This window comes from Penicillium diatomitis (assembly GCF_028827545.1).
Source record: "Penicillium diatomitis strain IBT 30728 chromosome Unknown utg000006l_segment0_segment0, whole genome shotgun sequence".
NCBI lineage: Eukaryota > Fungi > Ascomycota > Eurotiomycetes > Eurotiales > Aspergillaceae > Penicillium > Penicillium diatomitis.
In genome coordinates this window covers 624,172-639,015 of record NW_026623178.1, presented here as the reverse complement: position 1 = coordinate 639,015, position 14,844 = coordinate 624,172, and the positions used below count along the sequence as shown (strand labels likewise).

Here is a 14,844-nt window from a genome sequence, read left to right as displayed (position 1 = left end):
ATTTAAATAAACCAAGCTTGACAAATCGATGCGTCAATTTATAGACCCCGCTGTCCCCCCTTAGACTCTATCGTTTGTTTCATTTCCATGCATTGAGGCCAGCCCACGGGTCGCCAGGGTTTTGAGGTGGTGGTGGCGGCTGCGATTGAGACGGCGTCTTGTGGTGCGGGTATGCTCTGGCCTGCGCATATCCTCCAGGACCAGATGGGTATGCGCCGCCAGATGAAGGTGGGTAGCTGGTCTGTTGTGGCCGAGGAGGAGGGGGAGGCGGAACATATCCTTGCGGAGTCATGTAGTTTGGGGTCACAGCAGCAGCTGAAGGGGCAGGACTTGTGCTTGGGTAGCCACTGTATGGGGCCGGCGTGTGAGAGAAGTATTGCTGGTTCGGAGGCGGAGACACAGGAGTCTGATACGGGTATGCCATGGGATTGTATCCATCGGAAAGAGGAGCCGCGGCACCTTGTTGGAAATGCTGAGAAGAGCCATACCCTGAAGCTCCGGTCCCATATTGCCCGTAGACCGCTGGAGACTGTGAATGAGGCGCTCCGTGCTGTGGCGCGCCCGGCATGTTTGGGGGATAACGTGGTGACATTTGAGGTGAAGGCCCCGTCATTGAGTATGACGGCGTCTGTACCGGTGGTGGAGGGCTTTTCACCTTGGCTGGAGGAGCCATGGCAGACCCGGCGGATGGAGATGTTGCTTGTCCTTTGGGATCTGTCGATAGCCGCTCCATCAGTAGGCGAAGCTTCTCTCGCTCCCGATCCTCTTGCTCGCCTGCCCCGCTTGCTTTATCGCGTTCAATCTGGCTCAAAAGTTGTGCACCTTCTGATCGTCGATTGCTAATGAACGATTCGACATTCTTTTGCAGACTTTCCACATTTTCCGCCATGTCTTTGTAGAAAGTCTTGGCCTGAGAGATACCGGAAGAAAGGCTATTGAATGCTTCATACACCTTCTTGTAACGAGTCATGACGGAGCTCCGTTGTTTCGAAATCGACTCATACTTCGACTGTTCCGCCTGAACCCGTTTGTCTTGCAGTAAAGCAGCGTAGACCTTGGTTAGCTCCTTCATTAACGATGATTGTCTGTGATTCGCCTGCAGAAGCCGGGTTTGATGAGGCCGGAATTTCTCAAGCTCGGTCTCAAACAACTGGTTCTCCTGGCCGGCAATAGTCTTTTTATTCAGAATGAGCACGTTTGAGATGTCGTCGTTGCGGACCTGCACGACATAATTAGCCACGGTTGATAAAGGCTGTAGAAGAAGAAAGATTGCAAACCTTTTCCTTCAGATCTTTCAAGGTTGTCGCTCGATCTTGCTTGACAAGATTCAACTTGTTCAGGATTGCTTCCACCTTCGCGATCTGCTCGGCGACAGATGCACTACCCTCATCGTACACATCATCTAAAAGACTGCCTTCTGCTGGACTGGCCGCACCATTCTTGCCCTTGTTATGCTTAGATCCCACCTTAATTAACGCCTTTTGATACAAAATGTCGGCCTCGTCGGTTTCCCCCGCCGATCGCATTTGATCAAAGTCTGCTTCATATTGTCGTAGGGTCGCAAAAAGCTGCGTATCGCTGGCGCTGGCCTCGGTGATGGTATCTCGATATGTACGAACGTCGCCACGCAGAGTTGTGTTCAGGCGGCTGCTGGGCTGTTGGCTCCAGTCAGCGCCATGTTTGGAGCGCATTTTCTCGCAGACACTCTCCTCCAAGTCTAGCTGTTTCGAGCAATGATCAAGCTGGGCCTGCACCTCATTCTTCCGCTCCTGTAGCTCTTCCAGCGCACGTTGAAAAGGCCGGTGCCCAGCCAACTCGGAGCACCATCGACGGAACTCTTCGTCAACCGTCATCTCCTGGTCCATCCCTCCTTTCAGGATGTTCAAGCTCCCAGGAAGTTTCAGATAATCCAGACTGGCGGCCATCTCGCCGTCCGCAGTGTCTACCTTCTCGGTCTCAGCGCGAATCAGCTTGGCTTTCTCTTCGTCGTAGAGGCTCGCTGTTTCAGTAACCGAAATAGGCACAAGTTTCTGGAAGATGTCAGGTCCGATGATGCGCTGAATATCCTGACCCTGATACAGCTCGCTGACCGGGATGGCTTTCGCCGCTGCCAGCTTAGGGACTGCGGTGAGGCCAGCCTCATTCGGAACAGGTTGATGATAGATGAAATCATTGTCCTTGATCATTGAAGCTAGCAAAGATTGTACGTTTGCAAGCTGGTGCTTGGTAAGTTCCACAAGATTACTTCCTGCTTCTGCCGGCAAATTGGACGTGGTAGAGGCCGAGGTTGGGAAGGACTTGGCCCAGGTAAGTGCCGTTGTGGCCTGTTTTTCAGCCATCTGCAATCGGGCAATGGCTACGCCGTGAGAGTCTCCTTCACTGTCGGCGATGGCTTGGAAAAACGAAGCGATTGAGCTCAAATGCGCCGCCTTGGTCTGCACCATTACCGACCATACTTTGTCAAAGATGCTCTTCGCCACGACTTCCTGCATGGTCTCAACCGCTTGTGAGTAGAGGTAGGCAGACTGGCTGGCCAGCTTGGCGAGAAACCCTGACTTCTTCTTGTCTTGGACCTGTTTCTCCAGGAACACCTCCTGCGCTTGAGCGAGCGTGACGTGGATCAACGTTTTGACTGTGTCGCGGTTCAAGTCGGTCGAGGGTGCATGCAGAAAATTCTCATTGATGTAGGTGAACATCCCGGCAGAAGCTTGGAAGGAATGGTAGGCTGTCTTAACGCCCAGGTCTTCTGCGCGGTTCTGGTTCGCGGCATGGCAGGACAAAACAGCGGAGATGTTGAAAATGATGGACGCTTTCTCGTAGGCTAAGGAGTACTGAGAAGTGGGCTTGTGAGTGAATGCATCGTACCTGTAGAAGATCATACTCGTCAGCAAAGATCCCCTCTGGGAGGATGTTAGTCCGGTAGCGTCAGCTTACCAGGTAAAAGAGATCTTGATATGATTCTCGTCCACGGGAAAGCGCAGATCCAACAATTCCAGCTGACCATAGTATCGATAGAGCAAATCGCGCCCCGTAGCACTATCTTTGCCAGCGCCTCTCATATCCTGCCTCAGCCGGTTCAGCGTCGCGCATTCTGTATTGTAGCGCTCTGGGTCCTCGCCATACGTCTGCCGAATGTAATCCTTGAGGGGCTGGACCCAATCAATCTCGTTTGTCTGCTTCAAAGGGCAGGATAGCATCGGCGATTGAGACATTGTGCAGCGACCGGGCACTACCCAGGATTCCCAAGCAGCAATGAGAACGGATGAGGCACGAGGGAGCGGAACCCACAGTCGCAGAGCTCCTGAGGGGAGCGGGATCAAGGCTGTGTGGGGTAAAAGACGGGCGGGATGTCGGGGCCTCAAGACTATCCCTCGTAGCTTCAATGACGTCGATGCAGATGGCTCGCCTGCAGACGCGATGAGATTGCTCAAAATATGAAGTCGCAATAGAGGCACGGCGATTCCGAAGGGAAAGTGCGATGAATTGATTCTCGGAATATGGTGAAAAGAGCTAGGTGTTTTCGAGATGAGTTTCGGAGGTGAGGGAGAAAGTAATGTGACGTTCAGCGGAAGACCAGCGGCAGCGACCGTGTTGGGTTGTGATGGCGTGGGCGAGCGCCAGCCAACCAGATGCTATGATTGCGCTTACAAGGCGTGAAGCCAGAGTTGTATGGTTTTGGAAGGTTAGATGAGTCATTCGGTTGAATTCGGTCATTGGTTGCTTTTTGATCGTTTGTTACGGTGTTCGAAAAGGGCGGTAGTTGAGAGCTTTGAAGCAGCATAGAAGTATGGAAGTATGGAGTATGGAGTAAAAATATAAGCCCCGTGGGGACACTACATCTCTCTGGAAACAACACAAACGTCCTTTTTATGCCGCCGTCGCTATGAAGTGGTGATGAATAGAAATACAACAAAGAATGATAACAGAGGGCAGATCACGGTGAAAATGACAATATAATTACAGGCCCAAAATGGTATACAAGCCAAGCATAGCGGAGCGTAGACGAGCATCTTCAAACCCCCACAACAGCGCTCTTACTTAGACTTCTTAGAGTCATCGTTACTGGCACCATCCTTGCCAGCGTCTTCAGTACCGGAGTTCGCGGATTTGGGGGTATCAGAAGCCTTGTCCGTGAGTTTGTGCCACACAGATTTCAGAAATCCTTCATTCTTGTGCTCGTCGGCGGCGGAATCAGACGATGAGGGCGATCTGTGAACCAAACAACGGTTAGCAAATGTTTCATGGCGTGGCCATCAGAAGGGCCGCTTTACAGAGAAGGCGACTTACTTTTCCTTGCTGAAATTCATAGTGCGTTTGGCAGTCTTGTCGCCCATCTCATCGGCCAGCACTTCCAAGATAGTCCGTTGATTGCCTGTCAAATACTTAGGCATGGCAACCTTGAATTCGACTTTGAGGTCACCAGATGGGCTGAATCGTCCGCCACGGCCTCCAAGCTTCTTCATGCCCATGCCCGACAGTGTAATTCGGTCACCGGTGCCGGTACCGGTGGCAACTTTGACCTTCACTTCGTTATCGAGAGTCGGGATCGTTACCTCACCCCCAGGAGGGCCGTCGTGAGTGGAAGTGTGGCGGTATAAAGAATGTCAGAGCCGTTACGACTGAAACGGTGGTCGGGAGCAACTCGAATGGTAACATAGAGGTCACCCCGTTGAGTGCGAGCGCCAGCAGCCGCAGACGTTCCTGTGGGAGGCGCGTCACCCTCGCCGCTGACTCTCATTCGCATGCCATCTTCCACTCCAGCAGGGATGTCAACCTTGATGGTCTTGCTCTCCCGAACAACACCGTTTCCGTGACAAGATCCACACTCAGAGCCGCGGGGAACTATCATTCCAACGCCCCCACAGGCATCGCACGTTGCAGCAACCTGGAAACCGCCCTGCATGAAGTGAACACGAGTTCCAGATCCATTGCATTGCTTGCATTGGGACCGCTTTGCCCCAGATTTCAGTCCGTCGCCCTTACAGGTTCCACATTGAGTGAGCGGAGTGATCTTGATCTCTGTAGAAGTCCCCTTTGCAGCTTCCATGAACGAGATATTGTTTTGCACCTCGATGTCCTCGCCGACGAGAATCTGTTCTTGGAAAGGGTTTCGTCGACCCCGGGCTCCTCGGCGGCCACCTCCAGCAAATGCACCGAAAAGATCCTCGAAGTTGATATCCTGCGCAAACCCCCTCCAAACGGACCACCTCCAAAGCCACCTCCAAACCCGCCGAACCCACCCGCGCCAGCGAAGGGATTACCGCCTGCATTGGGGTCAAATCCGCCGTTTTGGTCGAAGGCTGCGGAGCCGAATCTGTCATAATTTTCGCGCTTCTTGGCATCCGATAGGAGTTCGTACGCGGATTGGGCCTCGGCAAACTTCTCCTTTGCATTGGCATCCTTGTTCGTATCCGGGTGGTACTTCTTGGCCATGCCGTAATAGGCCTTCTTGATGTCACTTGCGGAGGCGCCTTTGTCGACTCCAAGAACCTTGTAAGGATCCGGAATTGCGGCGAGAGGAGCAGTAGTGTGGAACGCCTATCGAGAACATGATCAGCCATCTATCTGAAATAGCATCATGGACCCGAAAATGGTAAGTATAGAGGCAGGTAGCTCACTTACTCTAGCTAACGGCGCAACAAATTCATTTTTCTTGTTGACACTCGCCCGTAGCCGGCGAGTAGGAGGTTTCGCTACATGCGTATGGAACCCCCGGCTCGAATTGGCAGAGCACAGCGGTTGCCCGGTTGTGGTCTGCTTCGTATAGGTGGAAGGTGCCCGCAGCAGGCGTGCGGGAAGACCCGCGGCCTTGGGGAAAGCGGCCGATGTGTTCATGGAATTTTCGAATTTCACACTTCGATCCGTTGCCCACACTGTCAGTCGGTATTGAGTGCTGTCACGAACTCCAGCGGTGTTGCAGAGATGCGAGGACAAAGAGACAAATTCGCAAAGGTCGTCTCTGGGCCGGCTTTTGCGAGAGGCTCATCCGGTCCAGCTGAAGAAGCTTCCAGGCGGCTCGGGAGTCGCGCACTTCGGCTTCGGAAAAACTCGAGCACCGCGGCTGTCCGGTTGATGATGAAAGAGGCCGCCCAAGCTGCTTACAGAGCGGTGTTCCGCGGAACTCGTGTTCATCATATCTCCCGAGGCAACCACTACTCTCGCCAGTCTCCTCGAACTTGCTTCTTTCTGAAACGAACATCGTTTTTGCCGCAGAGACGCCTCGTCTCTAGTACTTACAGAAAGCACAAGTTTCCAATCCCTCGTTTCGACCTTAGTTGCTGTCGTGCGAATCACGCGACCTGATCCGGTAGCATGCTCCGCGGGCAGACACTCCCCTGGAGAGCTGCGCTCCATCAAACATCTCGCCCTCTCCTACGCAAGCCTTTCATTGCTTCATGCGGCTATCATGTCGGTTTTCGGTCGGCATTGACATCGGCCCGCTTTTCTGCTCGTTCTCTTGCAACTCCTCGCAGCTTCTCTTCAAGTGCGGTCCAGCGGAAAGACAAACCACCTCCCGAGGAAGAAAAGGACGATAATGAACAGGAAAAGGATGAAGACTCACGACGGATTGACAAAAGCATAGATCGGGGCACCGAGTCTAGAAGAAAAGCAGTCGATGCAGGGAAAGCGACTGGGCCGGCTAGCTTCATGAAGCGGAAAGATCGCTCTGCTGGCGCACAAGCACAAGATCAGCGCAGCTTGGAGGAAGAAGCAAAGAAAGACGTCAACATTGCCGATGGAAAAGCCGATTCCAATCAGACGCCATCGCCCATTCCTCTAAACAATAGTTCGACTGACTCCAAACCTAGCGCTGCTGGTAGTGGGGGCAGTGATGGCAATGATGAGGGCGGCAAGAAGGGAAAGAAGAACGCGGGCGACAAGGCATTACAAACAACTGCAGTCCCAGAAGTTTATCCTCAAATTATGGCGATTCCCATCGCCAAGCGCCCCCTTTATCCGGGATTCTACAAGGCTATCACCATCCGTGATCCGAACGTCGCCGCTGCCATCGCAGACATGAAGAAGCGGGGTCAGCCTTATGTCGGTGCGTTCTTATTCAAAGACGACGCCGCTGATGGTGATGTCATTGAGAACCTCGAGGATGTCTATGACACTGGAGTCTTCGCACAAGTTACGGCGTCTTACCCCCTCCGCGGCGAGGCGGGCGGTATCACCGCCATACTGTATCCTCATCGGCGCATTAAGATATCATCACTGCTTCCTCCCAACGAAACCAAGAATGATGGTACTGCTGTCGACGAGAAGGATAAGGATTCCGAAAGGAAAGGTGATGTCGTTGCGAGCTTCGAAGAGAAGATTCCCGACAACTCTCCCAAGGATCACTACGAGCCCACTTCTTTCCTTCGCAAATATCCTGTCAGTTTGGTCAACGTCGAAAATCTTGTAGAAGAACCTTTTGACAAGAAGAGCAAAATCATCCGTGCTGTGATAAACGAGATCGTGAACGTCTGCAAGGAGATTGCCACCCTGAATCCGCTATTCCGCGATCAAATCTCTGCCTTCTACACTGATCAATTCCCTGGAAATCTCAATGATGAGCCGGCGAAGTTAGCAGACTTTGCTGCCGCTGTCTCTGCTGGCGAGTCACAGGAGATGCAGGAAGTGCTCGAGACGATGAACATCGAAGAGCGTCTGTCTAAAGCCCTGGTTGTCCTCAAGAAGGAGTTGATGAACGCACAGCTTCAGGCGAAGATCACCAAGGACGTGGAGGAGAAGATTCAAAAGCGTCAGCGCGAGTATTGGCTCACGGAACAGTTGAAGGGTATCAAGCGAGAACTCGGCACCGAAGATGCGAGAGAGAAGCTCGTGGAGAAGTTCAAGCAGAAGGCAGAGAAATTGGCGTTACCAGAAGCTGTGAAGAAGGTCTTTGACGAAGAGATCAATAAGCTCGCTCATCTCGAGCCCGCGGCATCGGAGTATAACGTCACTCGAAACTACCTTGACTGGCTGACCCAAATTCCATGGGGACAGAAGAGTGTAGAAAATTTCGGGATTCAACATGCTGTTAGCGTTCTGGATGAAGATCACTATGGTCTGAAAGATGTCAAGGATCGGATTCTCGAGTTCATCGCTGTCGGCAAGCTTCGTGGCACCGTTGAAGGCAAGATTCTCTGTCTGGTAGGCCCTCCTGGAGTGGGTAAGACCAGCATTGGAAAATCTGTTGCCCGCGCGCTCAATCGACAATATTACCGCTTCTCAGTCGGGGGCTTGACTGACGTGGCCGAGATCAAGGGCCACCGTCGTACCTACGTCGGAGCGCTTCCTGGTCGAATTATCCAGGCCCTCAAGAAATGCCAGACGGAAAATCCTTTGATCCTTATCGATGAGATTGACAAAATCGGCCGAGGCCATCAAGGCGATCCATCCTCCGCTCTTCTTGAGCTGCTTGATCCCGAACAGAATTCTTCGTTCTTAGATCATTACATGGATGTTCCTGTAGACCTATCCAAGGTTCTCTTCGTTTGCACGGCAAACGTCACGGACACCATTCCAAGACCTCTCCTTGATCGTATGGAGCTTATCGAGCTTTCCGGTTACGTTGCGGATGAAAAGATGGCTATCGCTCAACGGTACCTCGCACCGGCAGCTAAGGAATTGTCAGGATTGAAGGATGTGGACGTAACTCTTCAAGAAGAGGCAGTTGAAGAATTGATCAAATCCTACTGCCGCGAGAGCGGAGTTCGCAACCTCAAAAAACAAATCGAGAAGGTCTATCGGAAAGCTGCCTTCAAGATTGTCCAAGACCTGGGTGAGGATGCACTCCCTGAAGAAGCCGCCTTGACCGACGAGGGTAAGGCTGCTTTGGAGGAGACCAAGGGGAACGAGCCTGTGGATCCTTCAGATCCTCCTCTGGAGCCGGAGAAGTCGACCGCTGAAACCCCCCGTCATGCCCTCAAAGTGCCAGAGAACGTCCATCTTAGCATCGGCAAAGACACATTGAAGGACTACGTTGGCCCGCCTGCCTTTACTGCTGATCGCCTTTACGAAAAGTTCCCGCCTGGTGTCACGATGGGTCTCGCTTGGACCAGCATGGGCGGAGCCGCTCTTTACGTCGAGTGTATTCTAGAGAATTCCCTAAAGTATCACTCTCGTCCTGGCCTAGAGATCACCGGTAACTTGCAGAATGTGATGAAGGAGTCTTCTCACATCGCCTATTCCTTTGCCAAGTCTGTCATGGCTCGCGACTTTTCGGAAAACCTCTTCTTTGAAAAGGCCAAGATTCACCTTCATTGCCCTGAGGGTGCTGTGCCGAAGGACGGTACGTATTTCATCCAATTTCATCCTCATTCTGGTTCTGTACTGACACCCCATCCGCAAATAGGACCCTCGGCGGGTATCACAATGGCTAGCGCCCTACTTTCCTTGGCCTTGGATCACCCTCTTGACCCCACCGTTGCCATGACTGGAGAGTTGACGGTGACCGGCAAGGTCCTTCGCATTGGTGGTTTGCGAGAGAAGACCGTTGCGGCTCGTCGGGCCGGTGCCACCAAGGTTATTTTCCCAGCTGACAACATGGCCGATTGGCTCGAGCTTCCCGAGGTAAGTCCAGCAATCCTTTGACGGAGCGCCGTCTTCTCCGTATGGTGTCATGGGTAATTTCTAATGGGTATCTGTTTCTGCAGAATATCAAGGAGGGCATCGAAGGGCACCCAGTCAGCTGGTACTCGGAGGTCTTCGAGCTGCTCTTTGGCGACCTTGACCGAGGTGCTGCTCGCACTCTTTGGCAAAAGGCCCTTTCCAAACCTGCTCAAGGCAAGAGTGAGCGACATGGCGAAAGTGACGAGTAAAGGACTGTTGACTCCTTGGATCCTTGTTGGGTACACCCGGACCTGGCACCTACACAATATCCTGCTTTCTTCTTTGTCGTCATCTTTGTCTCCTGTGTAACTCGCACGATCTCCCCTTCGATGTACATTTATTTGACGGCGTTCTACGGGGTCTTTCTGGTCCTTTTTTGCATTGGTTGGAGTTTGTGGTGATTAGACGAGTGTTTTTCTGTCTCCTGTATATGACTTGACGTCAAAAATGATCGGTCCTCTCCTTGAAGACTGGTCGCGGACGGAAAATGAATCTCCCTTCTGGAAGACCCTGAAGTGGCGATCTCTTGCTCTACCGTACACCTGCCGAACCTGGGTCGATACGTCAACCTGAAGACTCGAACGGTGCCCTGGGATCTCGGAGTTTGCTCAAGTAAGGCTCCGGCTTGTAAGGGTTGTCTCTCGCGGGAGAGTCCTCACCATTGCCGCCAGTTGGATCCTGCCATTAACCGGAACGGGAAGTGCAGCGCAGCCCAAATCTTACTACTTGATGAGTATTGGCGGGCTTGTCGACTTCTAATGGTTTAGTCGCAATTGACTGGGGTAGTTAAGTAAGAGTCCTGCTGGTCTGGGGTACACTGCTGACCAAGCGAGTGTTATGTTCTTCAGCACTGCTCGGAACCTGTCATCTGAGTGACCTACATGGATTGACTGAAACCGAAATACTATTTTCCAATTGATGTAGGAACCGGCGTTCAATCAAGCGCTATGGTATGCAGTTGAAACTCGGATCGACATTCTCAAAAAAAGTCATGCAAAGGTAGCTGCAGTGCTTCGATAGTCTAATCTCTCCCTACATACATCAGTACTCTGGTCCACGTCGACTCATGAGTATGCACTTGCCATGCTTGCCCGGTAGATCGCTGATAGGTGAATCAAGAGGTGTATATGTAGTCGCCCCTAAACAAAATGATCCGAACTACCATTCGTTACGCAAGAAGGCAGAATCAATTTGATTGTGGCGCGAAGTCGTTGAAAGTCTTGTTTACGCTCAGTAGTTGTGGGTCTGTAGTGTAACTATACGCTGCTTTCTCTATTGAATTTAGTTGGTCTATCATGCCAGGCTATCTTAAATAGTTGTGGTCCATGTGACCTTTCGGCCAGAAGCTAATGAAGCTCAACATCACTTCCACGCAGAGCCAAATGATGTCAATTTATCGTCTCTGGAAGCACCTACTCGGTCTATACCAATGCATTCATCTCCATCAACCTTTCATTCTAATCAGGCTTAGTTGCCTCTGCATCGAGGGGCAACTATCTGTAGGGTCAACCTTCAATCTTTCGTCGAGCCTTCCAATCAGGCATAAGGTGTCAGGCCGCAACGCATCTCCTCGCCCGATTTTATCTGTGCGCGATGAATCACATTCGGTCAACTTTTTTTTTGCATTTCCCCTTTTGACATACATTGTATTATCTTCAAGTCCTGAATTGAGTCTTCGAAGGCGTGTCCAGTCTTCAATCCCAGAATTTGACCGAGTTCCTGCAGAGTCCTTTTGCGACTGCGTTGTGCGCCTGAAGCGACTGTGTGCTTATCAGTGAGACGTCGCGGACTTGCAGGACGACAGCATATCCTCTGCACGACTCCTGACTGTTTCACATTTTATTTTCGATACTCCTTCTTATTGAATTCAGTCTCAACCTACGGGAGCAGGAAATCGTCGAGATCAAGATCTTCTGAAGTCGAAGTCTAGTCACCGACCTCTGCCATCGTCGATCGCCATTGTTGGGCACCGCCTTTTGCTAATACTCATCCTGTCACGGACCAGCTCCCCAGCCTCCGCGTCCATTGCAACCCGAAGTTGTGTCACACACTGATCTCGATCCTGTTACTGGAGACAGACGTTCAGATCATTTCTTCGATTCACGTTGAGCTCTGCGGCAGCAACCAGAGGCATCTTCTCTTCTTGGGGTAAGCCACCGAAGATCAGAATCAACGGTACAGGCGAGACCGCTTAGGAGAATTGCACCCACCCCTGCAGTGCTTTGTGCGCAGCGCTCCTGAGGGGAGGTGTGGAAAAACGAAACCTTAATTCATATCTCACGTTTGAGTCAGAGTTGGGAATTTTACCGTCAAGCACTCACAGCAGCTGGCCTCGGTTTCTTATGGCCATCAGCGTCCCGGCCAGCAGGGTGTTCGAGTCGTTTCTCGCCCGACTGAGCGACCGCATGCTGAATGGCTGTTTCGCTCGCCAACAGCTCCTTTAGCCCAATGCGGCTCGATGCTCCCTTGGACGAGAAGGGGCCTCATCACAAACAGAGCATGTGGCACCGCTTTGGCTTTCGACGATGGCTGGGCCGTGAAAGTCGAGATGCCTCGCCTGAGAGGACCGCAAGGAGACCGGCTCCTTCCCTGATCCCCCCAACAACGACCCTTCACACCTCGATCGGAATCCTGCCTCTTCTGCCGATCTCCCCCGCGCTAAGCAGGACAATATCACCCGGCGCATCTCCCGGAAAGTCGGCGTTGGTCTCCCACGAACAAGTACATTTAAACGTCACCTCCCAGAACAACGGGATCGCCTGGCCCCGTTGGAGCCTGACCATCGCCGAGCTCAATCCGCCGACCGTCATCCGTTAGGCGTCGAGAGAACAAGGTCTCATTCTCCACTCCCAACCGTGGGCCCACGACTATCCGCACCAGAGGTCCAGTGGCTCGGCCCGGCACCCACTTCCACGGTCGACCTCGCCTACGAGATTCATGATGGGAGCGACTTGCCTGCGGAGGAATGGGAGAATCCCTCGTATCAAGATGTCACCTTCGCACCTTCGGACATCGCAACCGAGCGAGAGTCAATACTAGAGCCGCATGCACAGCTAGCAGCTCACGAGCCCGACACACCGATAACGCACGACGATATCGAGATGGAGCTGGAAAATAAATGGATCCTGAATTTGAGCATGCACTTTCGAGACAATTCGGGTCGAGAGAAATTCTTCGTCACCTACGCCGAGACACCGACTAAATGGAGGCGTGTAACAATATCCATGGACTACCATAGCGCCCCACCCGACTCCCTCGAGCGAGACGTGGAGGAGCTCCGATACCAGCGCGATAAGTGCGCCAAAATTTATGAGTCGATTCGAGAATCGCTCGCCGAGATACAGTTCTATGATACTGTAACAAATCTCAAGGTGGAAACACTTGACGGACGCTTGCATGTTCACGTCACAGAAGATGTCAACGAAACAATTCCTTACCCGCCAATTGCCAGCGTACGCCATTTAAGGGGCGCTCAGTGCGTGCCCGAGCATCTTTTACACTTTGAGTCCCATCTCTCCGGATTTGTCTACAAGGTTCAAGTCGGCGGTCGACCTTACATCAAAAAGGAAATACCCGGTCCTGACACTGTAGACGAATTTCTCTATGAGATCAACGCACTCCATGCCCTCAACGGCGCGCCGAATGTGATCCGCGTCGAAGGCATCGTGGTGGATGAGCACCAGGAGGTGGTGAAAGGTCTACTGATCAATTATGCAGAGCAAGGCGCACTTGTTGACTTACTATACGAGCAGCGTGGGAACATCCCATTTCAGCGTCGAGAAAGATGGGCGAAACAAATCGTTCAAGGGCTGTGTGAGATCCACGAAACTGGCTACGTCCAAGGCGACTTCACCTTGTCAAACATTGTTGTCGATGAGAACGACGATGCGCAGATCATCGACATCAACCGTCGAGGCTGTCCGGTCGGATGGGAGCCACCAGAGATAGCCGCGAAGATCGAAAGCAATCAGCGCATATCCATGTACATTGGTGTCAAAACTGACCTGTATCAGCTGGGTATGACCCTATGGGCTCTTGCTACAGGAGAGGATGAGCCAGAGCGGCAGCCACGTCCCCTCGTCCTCGGTCAGGATGTGGGTGTGCCAGATTATTACCGGCGATTGGTCGACATTTGCCTCAGTCCAATGCCACGACATCGACTGGGGGCGAAAGAACTTCTCCATTTCTTCCCACCCGATCTTCTGCTACGCTCTATGTACCGTCATCCGCGGGCCTCGTTTGATCCCAACGATAATGCATCGGCTTACGCTCCTATGATGAGTGTACCTCAATTATCTTCTCTTGGCTCAGGAGTGCATCCGCGACGCTCAACCGCCAAACTTGCCACCGAGCAATCCAATATGCATACGACAGCTCGACCACGACGCAGATTTCTCAGCGGTCATGAAGAAGGAAAAAGGTCCACCCTCACGCTCACAGAGTCAACCGAGGACACCGACTTTCCGCCTCGGCACTCCTCCGCGTCCACTTTGAACCATGACGGCCCTGCGGAAGCCCTGCATTGCGCCGACAGCCCAGTTGCTGATTCAGACCTTGCGAAGCTCGACGCACCTCGGAACCCAGAAATTCAAGGTGCAGCGACTGTATTGGAGGCTGGTTCGGTGCCGAATAGGGAGCACTTGCCCTATCTGAATACGCTTCCGTTATCCGAGCCATCGAACAGTTACCACGAAGCAGCCGATAATCGTGCTCAATTCGCTGTTGAATCAAGCAATTGCAACGACGTGCTACCTTACACCCTCCTAACCAATATGCAGTATGAAGAGGCTGCTCTGAACCCTACTCAACAGCAAGTCAGATTTGAGAATCAAACCCACCACAATGATGAATCAGTTGCCTCTCTTCTGACCTCCGCGCTGCCCATAAACCCTGCCCTAGATCTTGCAAAGCGCAGATCTCTCCCTTCCATGCCGACGGAGTCACTGATTGGCGATGATAGGACGTTCTCAGAGGAGTTTGTCTCATCATTATCTGAATCCTGCTTGCCTATCAATCCGGCTGCCAGCCTGGCTCAACATAAGTCCCTGCCGAACATCTCCCACAAAGCCCAATTATCAGAGCCCGTCACATCTCGCAACCATAACTCCTTCTTGTTGGAATCGATACTACCGATCAATCCAGCCTTCCATGGCAAGGTTCGCTCCTAATGCACGTTTTCTTCCTCCTTCTGACGACTCAATTTTGACTGGCAATTTCAAGCGTTCTCTGCGCGACTCAGACTCT

At 52.3% G+C, this 14,844-nt stretch overlaps 4 protein-coding genes across 4 annotated transcripts; 2 read left to right on the top strand and 2 right to left on the bottom strand.

Moving 5' to 3' along the window:
- Positions 1-79: 79 nt before the first annotated feature.
- On the bottom strand, positions 80-3,197 carry bro1 (putative signal transduction protein BroA; the record flags this gene model as incomplete). Its single annotated transcript, XM_056935480.1, has 3 exons — positions 80-1,219; positions 1,278-2,865; positions 2,935-3,197. 3 exons carry the CDS (start codon positions 3,195-3,197, stop codon positions 80-82), a joined length of 2,991 nt encoding a protein of 996 aa, XP_056789352.1.
- An 837-nt stretch (positions 3,198-4,034) lies between these two features.
- On the bottom strand, positions 4,035-6,199 carry N7539_005877 (putative mitochondrial DnaJ chaperone (Mdj1); the record flags this gene model as incomplete). The annotated part of the gene is made up of 7 exons (XM_056935479.1): positions 4,035-4,209; positions 4,288-4,520; positions 4,559-5,192; positions 5,237-5,538; positions 5,623-5,854; positions 5,905-6,061; positions 6,103-6,199. 7 exons carry the CDS (start codon positions 6,197-6,199, stop codon positions 4,035-4,037), a joined length of 1,830 nt encoding a protein of 609 aa, XP_056789351.1.
- Positions 6,200-6,312: 113 nt separating this feature from the next.
- Positions 6,313-9,809, top strand: N7539_005876 (endopeptidase La; the record flags this gene model as incomplete). The annotated part of the gene is made up of 3 exons (XM_056935478.1): positions 6,313-9,280; positions 9,344-9,561; positions 9,645-9,809. 3 exons carry the CDS (start codon positions 6,313-6,315, stop codon positions 9,807-9,809), a joined length of 3,351 nt encoding a protein of 1,116 aa, XP_056789350.1.
- A 2,203-nt stretch (positions 9,810-12,012) lies between these two features.
- Positions 12,013-14,768, top strand: N7539_005875 (protein kinase family protein; the record flags this gene model as incomplete). Its single annotated transcript, XM_056935477.1, has 2 exons — positions 12,013-12,136; positions 12,163-14,768. The coding sequence occupies 2 exons, from the start codon at positions 12,013-12,015 to the stop codon at positions 14,766-14,768; spliced, it is 2,730 nt and encodes a 909-aa protein (XP_056789349.1).
- Between the last annotated feature and the right edge of the window lie 76 nt (positions 14,769-14,844).